At 41.2% G+C, this 20,593-nt stretch overlaps 1 protein-coding gene across 1 annotated transcript in view; it reads left to right on the top strand.

Annotated features, from left to right (window-relative positions):
• GPC4 (glypican 4) overlaps positions 1–20,593 on the top strand; it is a 108,304-nt gene that overhangs the window by 54,407 nt on the left and 33,304 nt on the right. Inside the window, exon 2 of the mRNA XM_029241097.1 lies at positions 16,803–16,961. Coding sequence (XP_029096930.1) covers positions 16,803–16,961 — 159 coding nt within the window. The remainder of the gene's footprint in view (positions 1–16,802; positions 16,962–20,593) is intronic.

Here is a 20,593-nt window from a genome sequence, read left to right as displayed (position 1 = left end):
GGGTTGGTTCCAGGACCCCGCCCCCCCCAGGGATACCAAAATCCATAGATGCTCAAGTCCTTTATGTGACCTAGTACATCGTTCCATATGCTTTAAATCATCTCTAGATTACTTATAATACCTCATACAATGTAAATGTTATGTAAATGGTTGCTGGTACATGACAAATTCAAGTTTTGCCTTTTGGGACTTTTCTGGAATTTTATTTTATTTATTTTTTAAAATACTTACTTACCTAATTTATTTTTTTGGCTGTGCTGGGTCTTAGTTGCGGCATGTGGGATCTAGTTCCCTGACCAGGGATTGAACCCGGGCCCCCTGCATTGGGAGCACGGAGTCTTCACTACTGGACCACCAGGGAAGTCCCTATAATTTAAAATAAATACATATTTTCTATTCACGGTTGGTCGAATCCACAGATGTGGAACCTGTGGATACAGAGAGATGACTGTATAGCATCTTTTGATGTCAGTATTTATAATAATAGCTACTACTGAGTGAGGCCCTATATAGTTTAATGCTTATATTGTATATATATTATATATAGTTTGACACTTATATAGTTTAATGCTTTCAACGATAACGCTTTCAACGAATCTATGAAGTAGGTTCTGTTTTTGTCCCTGTTCTACAAAAGAAGTAGTCTAGAAGTAAAGAGATCAACCCAAAGTTGCACAATTAGTAAGCAACAGAATTCAGTGCAAACTCAGGTCTATGTAACTCCAAAGCCTTGATTCCTTCCGTATAACATGGTGCCTTCCTGCCTCAAAGACTCAGAACAAGTACTGTGTGTAGGAAGCTTTTCAGTTTTCTTTGTTTTGAGTTTCCTGCTTGTAGTGACTTTACTCACTTGTTTTGTAATGAACTGGTCTGACTGAGGAACCTTGGTGATGCTGAATAAAATAAGCTGAAGCTCTAGGTTCATTAAGAGCCTGATCCTTCCTGTTCCAAGTTGCTGTTCACTGGTGAGATGAAAAGAAGTTTGAGTTCTGTATGCTATTCCTGGGCTACCACATTTGTCAACACTATTAGAAGAGTTTTAGCCAATAAGGCATCATGATTTTTTTTAAACATAGGCTCATTATTTTTTTTCCATAGGCTCATTTTGTAATAATCCCTTAGATAATTACTGTTTACATTTGCGGCCACAGATCATGGTAGCACAGAGGTTCATCTCACAATAATGGAACAATGCCTTTTTATAAGAGGATACCCACCATTTACCCATACCCACTCAGTCATCAGGCCAAATGGAAACCCAGAAAGTCGGACTTGTGTCACTGAGCACCTCTTGGCGTGTATGTTTATGAAACTTGAGATTGAGCTGTGGTTCTTTTCCAAGCTTACTTAATTATGGTCTCAGAATCATATTCTATGATTGAACTTATCATACCATAGTAGGGTTAAACTTCGATATGATTAGTTGGTCTTTTTGTATTGGACTGTGTCCATTGTAATATATTGAACATAGAAACGCCCATGGGCAAAAACATAAGTATTTTTTTCAGATCACCCGGTCGAACTCATTCTAACTTAAGCAGTTCATTTGCAAAAACCAGGGCTTATAATGCTGGACATTCAGCTTTTGGAATGGCCTTTCCCTACTACATTGAAACTGATTCCAGAATGTGATTGAAAATCTTTCAGCATGGTAATGCATATGCTCCTGTAACATTGGCTCTTATTTGGGATCATGCCACCTTGGCTCAGAGTTAAGACATAAGATTAGGTAGATGTTTTTTAAAAATGTGACCTTGCACGGTTTATGATCCTATGAAAGGCAAAGAGGACAAAGTAAGCTATTCTCCGTTCTTTCATATTTCTAGTTACCAATGCTCATTTAAGTACAATAAAATGTTTACTAATTCAAACAGGTAAGCACAGCACTGCCCAGTGTTATTTTTAAAACAAGACAGACATTTAGTGTCGCTTGTTTGTTCTCCTCCTCCAAGACAGTTTAAAAAATTGCCTCTCCTGGGTTACTGTGGGATCTGGAAAAACTAGGAGCTTGTGCAAAATATAGGTGTGTGTGTCTGCAAGGAGAAAGTTACTTTAGTTTTTACTTTCCTTTGAAGTACCTTTAAGTATATTCTTAAAATACATCCTAAACCACATACCATTATTCATTTTTCACATAGGATAAAACATCTTCAAGGAGAGGAGCCGAAAACAAGTATATTAAAGTGACTTATTCTTTTCTGGCAAAAAGTCCTGGTATGAAATTGGGTCCTTGAATTTTCCAAAGGAGGGTGTATTTACTGCCCTTCTTTTCTAAGAAGGGCCATTTTAATAATTTTTGCTCTCACATCAAAGACTTTTCACAATAATTATAGTCAATAATTGCAGTAGTAATGCTGTGTGCCATCTGCAGGCTCTGTGTAGTGGAAACTGGATAGAAAAACGTGTCCCTCTGCTTGATGGGAGTTACCGTGAACTTGAGGCCCTGGTGCCAGATTGCCACTAGCATCAGCTTTAGGTGGCCCTGCCACTACTTGGCCCTGGGTCTCTTACCAGCTGCCTTTTCTTTCCCATTCCCTGGGCCCATTTCTCTTCAGTTCTTTCTCTCTCCCTCCCCTACCCCTGCAGCCTGAACCTCCCCATCCCCCATGGTTGTTGCTCATCCTAAATTAGCTGATGGGTCTTGATGCAGAGTCACATTCCCAGACTGGAGGAGTAATTGGAACTTCTTTGGGATCAGATATTTGACCAAGTCAGTTGCTTTACGAGTAGTTGGCCCATGACCCAAAAGATTTATGGAAAGCAATTGGATATTGAAATAATGAAACAGGTACTTACTCTCCCATTGCTCCAGGCCTTTGAAAGCTGTCTGATGTTTGGAATTTGTGGACATGAGGCCTCCAGACTATCTCCTGGCCAGACTCTGATGCTCTGGTACTTCTCTTAGGTCCTGTGACAGACACCATTCTATAGTGATTCCAGTGTCAGCCCTATGGCAGCAACCTTCCTGTCTTCTTCGAGGCTCAAAGCAGAATGGCCTCTCTCCTTTCATCCCCACCCAAAGCAAAACACGGGAACACGCAACCCCTTTATTCTTAGTTTTCCGACAGTTCTGCAGGAAACAGGGCCAGGGTACCTCTGATGCACTAGTTGCTTTCTGGAACATTCATATCTATCTCTGTGGCTCTGGGGTGACTAAGAGGACTCTGATCTGGCCAGCCTATATCTGAGGATGGTCAGGAATTGAATAGGCCAGTGGGGGCTTGAATGCAGAGCGAACGACTGGTTTCTCTCTTTTCCTGGTCACTTGTTGGCAAGGTCAATCACTTCCATCTTCTTCTGTAACGAAGTAAATTTTTTTTTGTGTCATAAATAAGTAATCACATTAATCTGTTTAGTGCCCAAGATCTGCCCTTATTTTTCCCTTCTCTGTGATACTTAAACCAGAGGAAAATGGTAGATGGCTGGCATGACAGCCCAGCCGAAGAATTTCCTAATTGATACCTTACATTTAACTTTAAGTACCTTTTTTTTTTTTTTTTTTTTTTTTGTGGTACGCGGGCCTCTCATTGTTGCGGCCTCTCCCGTTGCGGAGCACAGGCTCCGGACGCGCAGGCTCAGCGGCCATGGCTCACAGGCCCAGCCGCTCCGCGGCATGTGGGATCCTCCCGGACCGGGGCACGAACCCGTGTCCCCTGCATCGGCAGGCGGACTCTCAACCGCTGCGCCACCAGGGGAGCCCTAAGTACCTTTTTATCAGTTTCAGAGCCCAGAACAAACAGGGATTATTCCTGGCATGGTAGAGAGGAATTATGAATTCTCTCAATTCCTTTGCTGTTTGGTTTGTCAGTCACTTGAGCGCATAGAAGCTCCTGTCCTCTGACCTCAGCTGCAGGAGTTGGATGGGGTGTCACGCCAGTGATTTATTGACTATTGGAATATAAGGTTCGGGGAGCTCATCACCAAGGGACCAGATTTAGATCTAGAGACGTTTCAAACATTGAAGCATGAACATCGTCTGAGAGATGGCATTTTTAAATTAATTTGCGTGTTCAGTGACCTGATTTGTCAAGCCAAATAAGTAAAGCATTTGTGTGAAGTTTTTCCTTTGTGGATTTTGCTTTATTGACCAAGAAAGGCAGCGGAACTAGATGCCCAAGGAATTTGCTCATTGCAAGATTTTGCTTTGAGTCCAAGCTAGTACCTTCTGTTAGTTTTGGATGACTCAAAAAATGGCCACAGCATATCTGGCAACGTATAGATTATATTTGAGTAGATGAATCTCTCCCAGTTTGTCCAAAGGCACCTCCTAAGGCACATCTGTTGATGCCCCCAGTGTAAGAAGCATGGGCTGGGTGGATTTGCCTGGGATAGTGTCCCCTCTCCTGTCTTTCGAACTTGAGTTGTTTCTAGATGAGATCAGAAGACCTCAGAGATCTTTGGTGGGGGGAGGGTGGAGGAGTGGCGTGATTCAGAATATACATTAAGACGGAGAGAGAAGAAGCCTATAGAGCAACAAAAATCCACTTCTGTTCATCTTGTAATTTTCAAGAGGGTGGAGACCAAGCCTTTTGCCTTTTTTGCACCGAGGAATGGCATGTAGCACGTAAGAGGCACTGGGTAAATACCGCATTAAACACCAACAATTTTTTGTGTGTTGTCAAATTGGGCCAAAGGTTAGTTTGGGAGAAGTGAACCAATACTTTGATATAGAGTTGGAGAAAATTTTAGGACAGAGTTCCATTTCCAGATAATCTCTTGAGGTGGAATGGTTGAAGTAGTAAATGTACTCAATTTTTTAATCCTCATGAACAAATCAAATGTAATTAATCAACAGGTCTGATCCTAAAGGAGAGATTCTGAAAGGTGAGATTGGGGAATTGAATGGCGCCAAGGAGACGGTCATTAGAATAAATAGGGAGATGGCCATTAAAATAAATGCCAATCAGACCTGGGATGCCTCACTTATAAAGGCAAGCAGGTAGAATGTATAATAGAGAATGGGAACACTGGAAAGTTAAGCAAACTTAATCTTCTAGGAAGGGCAACATCATTTCTATAAGTGGAATCTGTGCTTGATTAATGACCTTGTGTTTTTCAAGGGACTAAAGCATATGTGGACAGAGGGAAACCAGTGAATGTGATCTATCTGGGCTTTCAAAAAGCTCTTCGTGGGATTGCACAGCAAGCCAAGGAAACTTAAAATAACTGGCATCACCACAGAATTGTGGGGCTATTCCATCAAATACTATGATTGGCTTTGAGGCAGGAAGCAAAGGGTTAGCGATAAATAAGTCAAGCCTCTGTATAGCCACATTAACAGTGGCATTCTCTCCAAAATTAGGATGGAGACAAATTTTGCTTGAAACTCTAGTAAATAGCCTAAAAGAGGAAATGTACGTTGAAAACTTTACTTTTGGCAACAAAAATGGGGCTGAATTCTAGGGTGTCTGCCCCAAGGGTGGCAGGCCCAAGTGTTAGGATACTAGATAATGGTGAAGAGGAGCTTTTTTGAGGGTTGAGGAAACTCAGCCTTGCAAAATGAGGTCTCTGCCTTTCCTCCATCTGCCTGCGCTAAGGTTGCATAACACTTTTATCTCATGCTATAAAAATTAACCCCTGTTCAACTGTGGCCCATGTCCATGGGAAGGGAGACTAATTAAATTAAGAGTCCTTAAATGCAAATCTGTATTAGAGTCAGCTGTAACTTACTGTGACCTTTAACAAGAATTTTGTGCAAGTGGGTTTTAATTAAGTACAGACTTTGAAAAAGTAACTTTTCTTTCCCCTTCGCCATTTCATTGATACCTGGCTAGAATTTTAAAGAATGGTTCATTTGGCTTGAAATCTGTTGTTAGAGAATCATTTTTCTTTACGTGAGGCAGTGAACTTTGTTATCACTTATGGTAAAGGCATTCTAAGTAGCCATTTGGAAAAATATCTGTGGGAGAATTCCTAATGAATGACTATGTTGTTATTTAGGTATATTTTTCCTAGAAAGTAGATTTACTAAAAACCTATTCTCACACTGTATTCTGGAGGGAGGAATTTTAGGTATGTCATGAAAGGGGGAGTAAAGAGAAGTTAAGGAGGGTTTTTATTTCTCTAGTTACCCAAGCTGAAAAAAAGGCATAAAAAAAGAGAAAACAATGTTAAAAATGTTTATGACCCACACGACCCGTGACACGCATATAAAACGAAAGGCATTAATTAATGTTTGTATTAGCGCCTCCCCACCCACCTACTGCATTTTCTCCTACACTTGGAATAAACTTGGTACCCAGCTGTTGACCCTTTCCAATCTTGCTGTGAAACCTAAATGGCTGTGGCAGGTTATCTTAGAATGGGGCTCCTCGGGGTTTCTTTAGAGATGATTAGGAGATAATCAGGAAAATCGCTCCCTGTTGGAAGTCTGGTGTTCGGTCAGACCCCTGGGAGAGGGGGACAGGAGTGTCTCCAGTGTTTTTCTGAGGATGCCTTCCTCCTCCATTTTCTCTGAGGTCTGATGTGGTTGCCCGCAGGAGACTGCTCACGGGGATCATTGTAAGAGTGTACGCTAGGGGTGCAGAGAAAGGACAAGATGCTGGGGGCTAGCATCCCTCCCATCCCAGGAATCCCCGTGACCCTCTGAGCCTGGTCTCTTCACTGTCTTAGAGATGGCCCTCACGAGGCCTCGCTCTACCAGTAATTAGGACGCTTGGCTTGGGTACATAGGTTCCAGAAAGAAGTACTGTTGGGCACCAAAGAAAAAAAATGTCCTAGCCAGTGGTGTTTCCTCTCTAGGCTACATTTTATTTGTAGCTGAATTTGAAACAGGCATATTTGGGCTCGGGCATTCTGTTAAATGACGAGCTCAATGGAGATCGTAAACTAGTGTTCGAGAGAAACTCTCAAATGATGTTACTCCAGGTATGTGCACCTGAATCACTGACAGGAAAGATCTTCATTATTTGTAAAACAAGTAACAGAGCTCCTTCTTTTCCTGCTTGCCCCTATCGGGGGCCCCCGCCCCCAAGTCACCAACACATTTCCGGGAGCCTTTTATTAGCTTAGGTAGTACTTACTGGATCCTCAGAATTGTTGAAGAGATTTGGGTTAATCGCCAGTAGTATTATTCCTGTTGAGTCCTGGACCTGGACTAAGTGGTTGGAAATGTGCAGAATAGATGCAGTTGCTCTACGTGCTCTAAAGTGATGGTAACATAAGGTCAGAGTATGCATTTCAGGTCATTCACTCAGTTTGGTTCATGTGCCTTTCTTCAGTGAACCTTTGGTACAGTTAAAATGGAGATTGAAGATTGTCAGATAAAAACTTTGTTTCATCATTTGCTTATCAGTATAAAGCAATAAAAAGCCCTGCTTGATTTCTATCTGAGGTGGATTTTAAAGCTGTTGCAAGCTCACTGAAATGAAGTGTGGGGTTTGAAAGTAGCAGCCCTAACTCTTCCAACTACACTTAAACGAAGTATTCTTAGAAAAATATAATATAACTGATTTTTGAAATGTATGTGTTTCTGATTGGCCTTCTAGCCTACCTTGCAGGATTAGTGGACCTAAAAATAATCGGTAGCAAAGCCCTCCAGAGCTGTATTTCGGAAAGGTTTTGCAAAATGCTAACTGGCTGCATTTCTCCTACTGATTGGTAGGTGATCTCAAATCATACATCTCCATAATGACTGTAATTTATGTGCTTTATTATTACGGTTTAGGTCAAATGGCTTCAGGCTTTGGATGTGCATAGCACATTACATGCAGTCATTTCCCTGCTGTTTTGCAAGGGAGGAAGGATGGATTAATGTATACATTCCCTCATCCCCCTGGGATTATTAAAAACCTTTAGAGATTTTCTTTCTTTGTTCCCATGAAGCAGAGCATTGTATATTCCTCCTGGGGTTCTTAGATAGCTTGGAGGGGATGGAGTTATACAGCAACCTGCATTTTGGCTCATTTTGTGGCTACATGAATTTCGATCTAGAAAGTGAACAGAAACTATTTTGGTAACTCTTTAGACCAACGGCAAGGAACTGTTTTACCTTCAGAACAAATAAAAATTAGGAAAAGAGTAAAGTAGCAATCGAGGGATTAGGAAAATTACTGCAAGTAATAGTTTGATGTTGCTCCCCAATATTAGAATTACATCAAGTGTTTGATGTAATACTGATGAAAGCCCCCCCCCCCCCACGTATTGATCCTTTTTACTTTGAAAACTGAAGCTTGCTTTTTTTTTTTTTTTTAAAGTTTAAATTTGTTTTTTGGCTGCGTTAGTTCTTCGTTGCTGCGTGGGCTTTCTCTAGTTGCGGCCAGCAGGGGCTTCTCATTGTGGTGGCTTCTCGTTGCAGAGTACGGGCTCTAGGCACTCGGGCTCAGAAGTTGTGGCTCGTGGGCTCTAGAGCGCAGGCTCAGTAGTTGTGGCACACGGGCTTAGTTGCTCTGCGGCATGTGGGATCTTCCCGGACCAGGGCTTGAACCCATGTCCCCTGCATTGGCAGGCGGATTCTTAACCACTGCACCACCAGGGAAATCCAAAGCTTGCTTTTTTAAAAAAAAAGAAAAAATAAAATTTATCTTAGAAGGGTTAGATTTACAGAATTTGCAAGGATAGCCCAGAGCTTTCCTATACCCCAAACCGTTTCCCCTATTATTAACACCTTACATTTCTGTGGTACATTGTCACAATTGATAAACCAATATTGATGCATTATTGTTAACTAAAGTCTATATCTTATTCCGATTTCCTTAGCTTTTTTTTTTTTTACTAACAGTTTCATTGAGGTATGATTCATATCCCAAACAATTCACCCATTTAAAGTATACAGTGGCTTTTAATATACTCACAGAATTGTGCATTTATCACCCAAATCAATTTTAGAACAGTTTCATTATCCCAGAAAGAAAGCTCATACCTTTTAGCTGTAACCCCTCCCTTACTTCCCATCCCCCTGCCCACCACCTTCCCCTCTCAGCCCCAGGCAACCACTAATCCACCTTCTGTCTCTATAGATTGACCAAGGCTGGACATTTCATGTAAATGGTATCATACAATATGTGGACTTTTGTGAGTGGCTCCTTACTTAACATAGTATTTTCCAGATTTCACCATGTTGGAACACGTTTCAGAAGTTCATTCCTTCTTATGGCTGAATAACATTTCATTATTCAGATACACCTCATTTTGTTTATCCATCCATTGTTGGACATTTGGCTATTTTGAATAATGCTGCTGTGAACATTTGCATGTAAGTTTTTGTGTGATTTCCTTCATTTTCCCCTAATGTCTTTTTCTGTTCCAGGATCCCAGCCAGGGTACCACATTATGTCTCGTCATCATGTCTCCTTAGGCTCCCAAGGCTTTTCTTTTGAAGGCCCTTTAAATAAATGTCTGTACTTACTTGTCATCAGTTCCCCATCACTTATGCATGCCACTGAACTCCTAATTGATAATGCTGTCTTTTCTGGCTATCTTTATTCTACTAAATTCTGCCTCCAATAAGAAATTTCCCTGAAGTAGCTGGAAGAAAGAAGGTGCTGCTCTCCTGGCCCCTCTGCCTCTCCTAGTACAAGTCATCAGAAAAGTCTCTTTCTGGAGAACTTCATTCAGTAGCTTATCAGTATAATAGATGCTCTTCATTTTTGTCTTGGTTTTGTAATTGCACTGTATTCATAATGCTTCCTTCTTTACAAAGGGCTTCTTTAAGAGCCTACAGTGAATCATGTAGAGCTGGGACTCAAACCCATATTTCTTGCTCCCCAGATCAGTCATCTTCTCCCCAGACTACCATTAGGCCTACAGAATAAAAGACACAGATAGTATCAAGTATTTGGAAGCTTTTTAAATTCACTTCTTTAAAACCCCTTGTCAAGGGCTAAGTATCCATAAACTTCACCAAGGAGGTAAAAGAACTACAAAACATTAATAAACGCATTGAAGATGATTCAAAGAAATAGAAAGATATCCCATGCTCTTGGATTGGAAGAATTATATTGTTAAAATGGCCATACTATCCAAAGCAATCTACAGATTTAATGCAATCTCTATCAAATTACCCATGACATTTTCCATAGAACTAGAACAAATAATCCTAAAATTTATATGGAACCATAAAAGACCCAGAATTGCCAAAGCAATCCTGAGGAAAAAGAACAAAGCTGGAGGCATAACCCTACCAGACTTTAAACAATACTACAATGCTACAGTAATCAAAACAGCATGGTGTTGGCACAAAAACAGACATGCAGATCAATGGAACAGAATAGAGAGCCCAGAAATAAACCCACACACCTATGGACAATTAATCTTCGACAAAGGAAGCAAGAATACACAATGGGGAAAAGACATTCTCTTCAGCAAGTGGTGTTGGGAAAGTTGGACAACCACATGCAAATCAAAGCTAGAACACAGCCTCACACCATACACAAAAATAAACTCAAAATGATGAGACACCATAAAACTCCTAGAAGAGAACAGCAAAACATTGTCTGACATAAATCATACCAATGTTTTCTTAGGTCAGTCTCCCACGGCAACAGAAATAAAAGCAAAAATAAACAAATGGGGCCTAATGACACTTAAAAGCTTTTGCACAGCAAAGGAAACCATAAACAGAATGAAAAGACTGGGAGATAATATTTGCAAATGATGCAAGCAACAAAGGCTTAATTTTCAAAATATAAAAACAGGTCCTACAATTTAATAACAAAAAACCAAACAACCCAATTAAAAATAGGCAGAAGGCCTAAATAGACATTTTTCCAAAGAAGACATACAGATGGCCAGCAGGCACATGAAAAGCTGCTCATCATATCTAATTATTAGAGAAATGCAAATGAAAACTACAACGAGGTACCACCTCATACCAGTCAGAATGGCCATCATTAAAAAGTCTACAAATAATAAATGCTGGAGATGGTGTGGAGAAAAGGAAGCTCTCCTGCACTATTGGTGGGAATGTAAATTGGTGCAGCCACTATGGCAAACAGTATGGAGGTGCCTCAAAGAACTAAAAATAGAGTTTCCATGTGGTCCAGCAATCCCACACCTGGGCATATATCCAGAAAAAGACGAAAACTCTCATTCAAAAAGATACCTGCACCCCAGTGTTCATTGCAGCACTATTTACAATAGACAAGACATGGAAGAAATTCAAGTGTCCATCAACAGACGACTGGCTTAAGAAGATGTGGTGGATATAGATAATGGACTGTTACTCAGCCATTAAAAAGAATGAAATAATGCCATTTGCAGCAAACATGGATGGGCCTAGAGATTATCATACTAAGCGAAGTAAAGTAAGAAAGAGAAGGATAAATACCATTTGATATCACTTATATGTAGACTCTAAAAGATGACACAAATGAACCTATTTGTGAAAAAAAAACAGACTCACAGATGTGGAGAACAAACTTGTGGCTGCCAAGGGGGAAGGAAGGATTGGGCGTTTGGGATTAGCAGATGCAAACTATTATATGTATAGAATGGATAAACAACAAGGTCCTACTCTGTAGCACAGGGAACTATATATTCAATATCCTGTGATAAACCATAATGGAAAAGAATATGAAAAAATATATATGTGTGTGTGTATATATGTGTGTGTGTATATATATATATATATATATATAAACTGAGTCACTGCTGTACAGCAGAAACCAAACACAAGATTGTAAATCAACTCTACTTCAAGAAAATAAAATTTTAAAAAACACAAAAAAGGAGCTAAGTTTTCTCCAAATCCCTTTCTGCATGAAAGGCCATTGCAAAATCGAATCTCTTACATTGGCAGTTTTCCTAAGTGCTTTCCAGTCTGTTATTCTCAAATGTCCCTCACTGCAGCCCCACCCTTAGTGTGCAGTTTGTGTGTCTCTTCTTTACCAAAGGCATTGGGTTGCATTTTTGGTAAAATGAGTTGGGCTACGGAGAATGTTTGCTGTCCAAATCGTGCTGGTGCAGGCATGCCTGGGTTTTCTGCATTGTCCCATAAAAATTTCTGGCTGCTGTTTCCTCCATTTAGGACTCTGGAGGAGTAATCCTGAAGACATTTACTTTATCTCCTACAGGTATAGAAAGCTGACATCCTAGTGGTAACTACAAGTATTCCTCTATCATCATCTCCCCCAAAATGTGTGAGAATCTGAGAGACATTTTCTTGGCTTCTACTTGGACTTCAAAATGAAGTTACAGATAAATTGGGAGATTGGGATTGACATATATACACTAATATGTATAAAATGGATAATTAATAAGAACCTGCTGTATAAAAAAACAAAGTACATGTATGCTTTAATAAACGTAAAATGTGGAAATATTACTGAAAAATATAAATTGGGGGTATAGTGGTGTATCAGGGAGCATCTTATTATAAAATACGTTAATAATGTCCCTTTACTCGTCTCTTACATGACACTGACATAAAATGTCCTTTTATGTAAAAAAGACATGAATCTGGATGTTATTTTAAATGCATCTTCAGTAAAATATGAAACTAAGCTGAAAAAAAATGAAGTTACAGTTAGAAGTAGTTACGTTGATAGTAAATAGGCTGGGAGCTGGCCTGAGAATGTAACCACCATTTATAACATTTTCTATGGGCAGGTGGGTTATGAGTAACTGGAAATAAATGGACATTATCTGCACCCCATCTGTACATCACAGCCAGCCTTTGGTGAGAGGAAGAAATGAAATAAAATGAGAAAGGACAGTTCTACAGATTGCCCGCCGCAGAGCCCTGTTAAAGGATGGACTAGATTCCTCATAGTCAATGCCTGCTTCTTTAACTATTGAGTTGAAATGCTTCAAAAAAAAAAAAAAAAAAGAACCAATCCATACACTCAGCAGGATTGAGTAGTAATTTATTGTGATTGTCTTTGTTCAGCTTTGAAAAACGAAGGCATTGATATTAAGACTAAAGGGAAATTACACAGAGCTGGTGTGACTGAAAAAAGTTTGGCTCTTTCGAGTGATTTTTTTGTTTTTAATGCCACAGAGTTAAGCTTTAAAAGCACGCTTCATTGAGTCTCATCCAAGCCTCCGAGGACAAGGCTAAGGGACCTTTTTTCTTTTGAGGGCCACTGACCCACAAAGAAAAACCCTAATCGAGGGCCATGTACAAAAAGCAACTTAATTTAGGTGCTTTCTTAGAAATCCATAAAGCCTTCAATTCACCTGCTTTTAAAATTAAGAACAGGGAACTCTCAACAAGTATAACCAACAAAAAAGTCCTTCGGTTTCACATTATGTGCAGTTAGAAGAGGTGGAGTGTGGTGAGAGAGAACAGGATGAGCAGAGTGAAAAGAGAGTGGAAAGCAGACAGAAGAGGGCCATGGAGAAGAACACAGAAGGTCCCGGAAGCAGGAGGTTGAGTTAGCGAAATAGAGGAGGCAAATGATGGTTGTAGATCATAACCCACTGTTGACTCAAACCATTGGATGAACTTCGATTCCCGGTTCTTCTGTGGCTCTAATGCTTCAGCCTTTCAAACTAGAATTCTTCAGGAAGGGTATGTATCAGAATCCTCTAGGGCCACCCCGCCCCCCTTTTTTAAATGCATGAGTTCACCGCTTCCCCTGCAGTGGCTGTCATCTTCCTGTCCCACATTGGATCCTGTCGTCCCTGTGCTCAACGCTTTCAGCCTAAAGAACAAATTGTGACATCCTTCTTAAATAAGAAGTATACAGGATCACCAGGTTGAGAGGTGATCTCCAGAGAAAAAAAGCATGTCTCATTCAGACACAGCATTTTAGAAGCAGTCTCCAACAGGCAAAATGGAATGTCTTTCCATTGATACGTATGCCCTGGCTTTTAATCATAGAAATCATTTTTGGTGTTATAGTAGAAATATTCAGGTTTTAAAAATCAAATGAGTTGCTCCAGTTCTTAGTACAGTGCAGAGCTGTAGTTTCATTTTCAGATGCACCAAGACTTGTCCCCTTTTCCTTCCTAGTAACTTCTCATCAGCGGAAACTGGTTATGGCACTGAATCCCCACTGGCCCATGTGTGGCTTGGGATTTAATTCATAAGTGTGTCTTGGACAGGGCCTTTGGCAAGAATGCCAGATTACATTTTCAAGGAATGCTTTTTAGAAACACAGACAGAATACGTGGTGTATGCAAGGCTCAAACGGGCAAAAGTGGCCCGTTGGTGTGGCTTGTTTGCACTCAGGGGAAGATGACTTTGCCAGCAGAAACATTACCCGGGTATCTACCCCGTTGTCACCCTTTCCACAAGGCAAGCCTTTACCATTAGACAGAGTCTTCCTGTAAAGATCTTATCTGTAACATGGAAGTGGACTCTTTTTCCTTAGTTTTTGCCAAAACAAATAAATGTGCTTCAGTGTTCAGATATCAGCAGGTCTCCCGAAGGTCCTGCTGAGGGCCCCTGGTGGGTAGGTGGTGGGTGGAGTGCACGGGCCTTTTGTTTAGCTGCTGGCTAGTTCAGTCGGTCACCAGTAAAACTTTAATTGCTGTGACCCATTTTTGAAGGGTGTTTGTTCAGTGCCCAAAATTTAAGACTCTCAACATCTAGCACCTTTTTATATGTAGAAAAGTATTGTTTCCTTCTGTCTCTTCGAATTTTCTGGCTTTAGGTTCTGTGTGTGTGTCTGTGCCTATGTGCATTGGAGGTGCAAAGAAGGGTGCTTTTTTCCTTGGTCATAGATGCCTATTTTGATAAGATCCAATGAATGACCCTTTCATTTATTGTATGTGTGAACCATGTTAAGATTAGGTGAATATAGATTCGCTCCCAGACTCTGAACTGTTTTGCCTTGGAAATTCAGTGCATTACCACGATCGAATCTTTGCAGGGGCTTGAAAACCAGCCTGTGATTAATTTTAGCCTGTGAAAATCTTAAAAAAGTAGCTGCTCTCTTATTATAATTCATGTACCTAGTTCTGTATGTCCTAAGTTCTCATTGTGAGCATTTCAGTTAATTTTCTTCGTGGTGTGTGAGAGTGATATGGATTCTTTAATACAGCTACATCAAGTACTGTACTAGTTGGGGGTCCTTTGTATTACTTTATGTATTAAGATTGTGTTTGGGGAGATCCTCAACCCTGAAACCAGGAGACAACTGGATATCTCTTTGTTAATTAGGTGTCCCAGTACCAAAGGCCTGTTGTGAACTTGTTAATCCAGTCAAGAAGCAGTTTTGGTTTTGGTTGTAACAAGGTGTTTCCAGAAAACTAAGCTTCTTCCACTAATGAGATCTAAGACGTTCGGCAACCTCACAGCTCTAAACTCCTTCACATTCTTCCCTATGCCTCCCCCCACCCCCGCCGCCTTTGTTAGAATTATCGGTTGACCAAGGGTTTCAAAAATGCCAAATGAAGCATTGAGCAGTTTCTGGATGAGGAAGTTATTTGAAGAATGTTTCCCTTCTCCCCTTCTTTAAAAGTCCTTTAATGCTGCATATCCATTTTTGTCTGGCAATAACACTCTCCCTACTTTTGAATTGCCAGGAAGGAAGAACGATCAGGAATATATCTGATTATGTAATTATTTGCATCTGCGCAGTTGACGGTACTAGTGTCTGTCAAATAAATTGCCAACACCGTGTTATTTGAAATCCACCCCCTCCGCAAAACTACTTTGGTATCTGTCCGAAGTGAAGGCTTATTTCCTCTAAGCACCCACGGCCCAGAAGCAGCAATGGCCGTCGGCGCCTGGCCCAGTTCATGTCCGTGATTAGTGTTGTTAAAAAGATTTTGCTCTTCATTCCTCCTCCCTTGATTTATTATACACACTTACCATTGATAGGTTCATATGTCTTCAGTATACGCCTTCCTGAGTTCCTGAGACCTTAGGTCTTTTGAGACCCCTTTTGTCTGTCATGGAACATGAACTGCAATAATAGAAGGAACAGTGAAGGTGAATTGGTATTGTATTGGTGTGACTAACGTGATAGTACCTGGTGGGGTTAGTTTTGAGTGGCGCCATATCTCTTGGTCATTATGAGGGAGAGGCGTGGTCTGTTCAAAGCACAATTTTTGGTCTTTGACAGTGGAGGAACAGGGCAGAAGCTCTCCAAACTCTCAGGTCCAAACCACAAACAGAATGCCGTTGGTGTAGGGGAGGCAGATGGTCTGCATGCCTTTGACATTTTCTTGGCCCTTAGGGCTACCTAAAGGCGACATTTACTGGAAGCCATTCATCTGTATTTGGACAAGTGGGTACACCGCACACGATCATAAAGGTCAATATTATAGTGTCTAACATCTGTACAGAAGATGCTGGACAAGAAAATCTTAAAACCGAGAATCATTTAACGTCCCCCTTTGTGACTTACCATAGACTCAAATCCCAGCGTGGACTCCATTCTTTCCTCTTGGCTGACAGCTCCTTGAAATGCGCTTATCCCTTTGCTTTGTTTGCCACATCAATTGCTTATATATTTGCTCAGCTTTTGGTTGTTGTCACATATTTTACAAATCATTCTTCATTAACGGTACCCTCTCTTGCAGTGTAAACTCTCAAAGCTAGAAAAACTATGTCTCATTTGCATGACTTGCACAGTATGTAGCATAAAATCTCGAAGAATTTATGCGAGCCTTCCGTTCATATTGAATGATACTCTCTTTACTGGCCACACCGATTTTTCCTGTATGATAACAATCTTCCTGGTTGGAAAGTTCTTTTGCCTTTTGGAGATGGCTTCATTATCTTAGTTTTCCGAGAAGGAAATCAATAGTTTCAGTATAATGAAACTTTTTAGATAACGCATAATGCCTGGGCCTTTGCAGGAACATCACGGAGAGAAATGAAGCCAAGCGTGTGCACCTAAATCAAACTCTTCCGTTTTGGACTTGATGAATGATGATGGAGATTGATTGTCCTACATTTTATCTTCCAGGTGATCATTTGAAGATTTGTCCCCAGGGTTATACCTGCTGCTCCCAAGAGATGGAGGAGAAGTACAGCCTGCAAAGTAAGGATGATTTCAAAAGTGTGGTCAGTGAGCAGTGCAATCATTTGCAAGCTGTCTTTGCGTCCCGTTACAAGAAGTTCGATGGTATGTATTGGAACTTTGGTCTACGTAAGTGTAGATATTTGCTTTGTTCTTGAATTCTTTTTTTTTCTTTTTGCCATGCGGCTAGCAGGATCTTAGTTCCCTGACCAGAGATTGAACCTGGGCCACAGCAGTGAAAGCGCTGAGTCCTAACCACTGGACGGCCAGGGAACTCCCTTGAATTCATCTTATACCTTTTAGTCAAGTCAGATCTACGAGCTGCCAGTGAAGTTCGTGCAGTTGCTTTTCCCAAGTGCCTTTCTTCTCTCAGTGTTCAAGTTTTCTCCCAAGAGGCTCTCCTGGCTGGACCCCAGGGGCAAGTTAGCCTTACAGCTTTATTGTAGAATCCTTCCAGATACACTAGAATCTGTACGGTATGGTAGCCATTATGGAAATATGGTCACAAGGAGCCAAAAAAGAGATTAAAGTAGTTTAATTTAAATGCTTTCATTTATTTTCTTGGGTGAACACACAATAGTGTTGTTGACACAAGTCACTAAAGAAAAATCTTCCTAATAAAAAGCAGGCATCTGAAAACTTAGTCAAAATAACCACAGAGATTCTGCAGATGCTGGACTTCAAATTAAATTTCAAAACGGATCCCTCAAAGCCAACTAGAATTCCTAGAAGCCCTGTAGGACACAGGATTAATGCTCATGCAGCAGTGACCACGTGGCAGTGACCCAGAGGTAGCTCCTGGGCTCCAGTCTTCATTAAGTTCAGCACCATCCCTGGCCTCATTTTAGCTGAAGCTTTGGTCAATCCACGTTAGAGCCACAAGAAAACCTATTTCAGTCCCCTGTGCCAAACACAGATTTTCGCATGCACACTTTCTTTTCAGAGTGAGGAAATAGACAATCTGAGCCAGAAGAGAGGCACTTCAATCGTATCTGAAGCAATGTAATAGATAACAGACTTTCAAAATGAAAGTATGGGGTCCAAACACCTCAGGATTCCTTTCTCTGGTGCTGTTCACTCAGTTTGCAGGTCGTTATGAAGTAGATTTAATTTTAATAGGAATGATTTCCTTTGTACCTGTTGTAAAGGCCATTCTAATTACATAGTACCTTTGAAGCATGCTTTTCCTGACATTCTGTGGAGAAGAAGTACAAGGCAAATTTTTGAGACGTGAAATGTCTTTGAGCATTTCTGCAAAGGGCTCATTACCATGGTGAGAAGTGGGATTAAATTTGATTTGATCTAGCTGATACGGCAGCTCCCAGCTAAAGAACAGGTTGTATTTCAAATGTTGCCTTTGAGATTCGTTATTTGAAACCGATAACTGATTTAATAAGTGTTGGTCGGTTCCCAGGCTAGACGACAAAAGCATATTTATATATGTATATATGTTTTTTATAAATTTATTTATTTTTATTATTTTATTTTTGGCTGCGTTGGGTCTTCGTTGCTGCGCGCGGGCTTTTCTCTGCTTGCGGCGAGAGGAGGCTACCTACTCTTTGTTGCGGTGCACGGGCTTCTTGCAGTGGCTTCTCTTGTTGTGGAGCACGGGCTCTAGGCGCACGGGCTTCAGTAGTTGTGGCACGTGGGCTCAGTAGTTGTGGCTCGCGGGCTCTAGAGTGCAGGCTCAGTAGTTGTGGCACGCGGGCTTAGTTGCTCCGCGGCATGTGGGATCTTCCCGGACCAGGGATCGAACCCATGTCCCCTGCACTGGCAGGTGGATTCTTAACCACTGTGCCACCAGGGAAGCCCCAACAAAGGCATATTTAATTTGTAATGTAGTTGAACTAAAATTTTCCAGGTAGTGTACCATTTATTGTGCCCATTTCCCCCAATGCTTTGTATGTGGAGTTGTGTTTAGTCTTTATCTCCTTTCCCTGGATGGATGGAAATAATTTATGTATCCATATATCCTGTTTATTATTCTATAATCCCCAATGCACAGGCTGTTAAGTATGTTAACACCACGTGAAGATGAGTGTTATTGGCAAAAGACATCTTAGACCACCTCTGTCTCTTGGTCACTAAGTTATCAGTATGATTATTGAAAAGAATGGTATTCTCTTGACTATGGCGTGTCTCATTCAAGACAGTAACTGAAGCAGTTCCTTTTCCTTTGAGGAGAAAACTTAGAGAGATAATCAGACAGTCATCTTTGAAAACTTGAGATGCTGATATTTAAAAATTACCACTTGGGGGTTTAATAATGGGACTTAGAAGGGAAAATTCCTGCTCTTTAGAAATGGCTAGCGTGTCAGTAGCAAGATACAGTGGAGATGAGGCAGTTTCCAACTTCTAAGGTCACTGCCTCCAAATCACCCCATTTCTTTTTAGACGTGTCTCCTCCAGGTGTGGAGTGCATAGACATTTAGTGATTTCTCTTCCCAGTGGGCCTGGTAGTTTCACTATTCTTTCCCCTTCTCACTCCCCATGGTTTTATAGCATTACTCATGTGATTCCGGTGTGTACTTTTTAAAAAGCCACACAGAGAAATTTTATCAGTAAGTATTGACATATGTTTTTTTAAAAAAGGACAGAAAGGGGCTTCCCTGTTGTTGCAGTGCTTAAGAACCTGCCTGCCAATGCAGGGGACACGGGTTCGAGCCCTGGTCCGGGAAGATCACACATGCTGCGGAGCAACTGAGCCCATGCGCCGCAGCTACTGAAGCCCGTGCGCCTAGAGCCCGTGCTCCGCTGCAAGAGAAGCCACTGCAATGAGAAGCCCGCACACCACAACCAAGAGTAGCCCCCAATCGCCACAACTAGAGAAAGCCCGCGTGCAGCAAAGAAGACCCAGGGCAGCCAAAAAATAAAATTAAAAAAAGGGGGGGGGGGCTTCCCTGGTGTCGCAGTGGTTGAGAGTCCGCCTGCCAATGCGGCTGGGCCCGTGAGCCATGGCCGCTGAGCCTGCGTGTCCGGAGCCTGTGCTCTGCAATGGGAGAGGCCACAACAGTGAGAGGCTGGTACCGAGAGAGGAAAAGAAAAAAAAAAAAAAAAAAAAAAGGACAGAAAAAGTTTCTCTTGCCCTTCCCTACCAGCCTTCACCTCCAATAAATGTGTTTAACGCTGTTTCTTTATCAGTTTCAAAACTGCCCATGAAAAATGATGATGAAACCCCAGTTTGTTTCTTCTGACTTCAAATTAGACTATGGCACAGACAATAAAGGTAGGGAGCATAGATTTAAAGTTTTTTGAAGGAGTTGTAGCCTCAATGTGTTTGGCCTGGAGATCAGAACAGAGCTGGGATACTTTGCATATTTCCTCCAAGCTAGGCTTTCTGAGACAATTAACTGCTTTTTTATGGTGAAATCTCAGTTGATTGGTATCCAACAAACCGTAATCCTCAAGTGGGTGCTGCATTTATTGATTGATTTTTTTTACATCTTTATTGGAGTATAATCACTTCACAATGGTGTGTTAGTTTCTGCTTTACAACAAAGCGAATCAGTTATACATAAACACATGTTCCCATATGTCTTCCCTCCTGCGTCTCCCTCCCTCCCACCCTCCCTATCCCACCCCTCCAGGCGGTCACAAAGCACGGAGCTGATCTCCCTGTGCTATGCGGCTGCTTCCCACTAGCTATCTACCTTACGTTTGGTAGTGTATATATGTCCATGCCTCTCTCGCTTTGTCACAGCTTACCCTTCCCCCTCCCCATATCCTCAAGTCCATTG

Source organism: Monodon monoceros, unplaced genomic scaffold (genome assembly GCF_005190385.1).
Source record: "Monodon monoceros isolate NGI ecotype Baffin Bay Population unplaced genomic scaffold, NGI_Narwhal_1 Super_Scaffold_22, whole genome shotgun sequence".
NCBI lineage: Eukaryota > Metazoa > Chordata > Mammalia > Artiodactyla > Monodontidae > Monodon > Monodon monoceros.
This window is presented reverse-complemented; position numbering and strand designations above follow the sequence as displayed.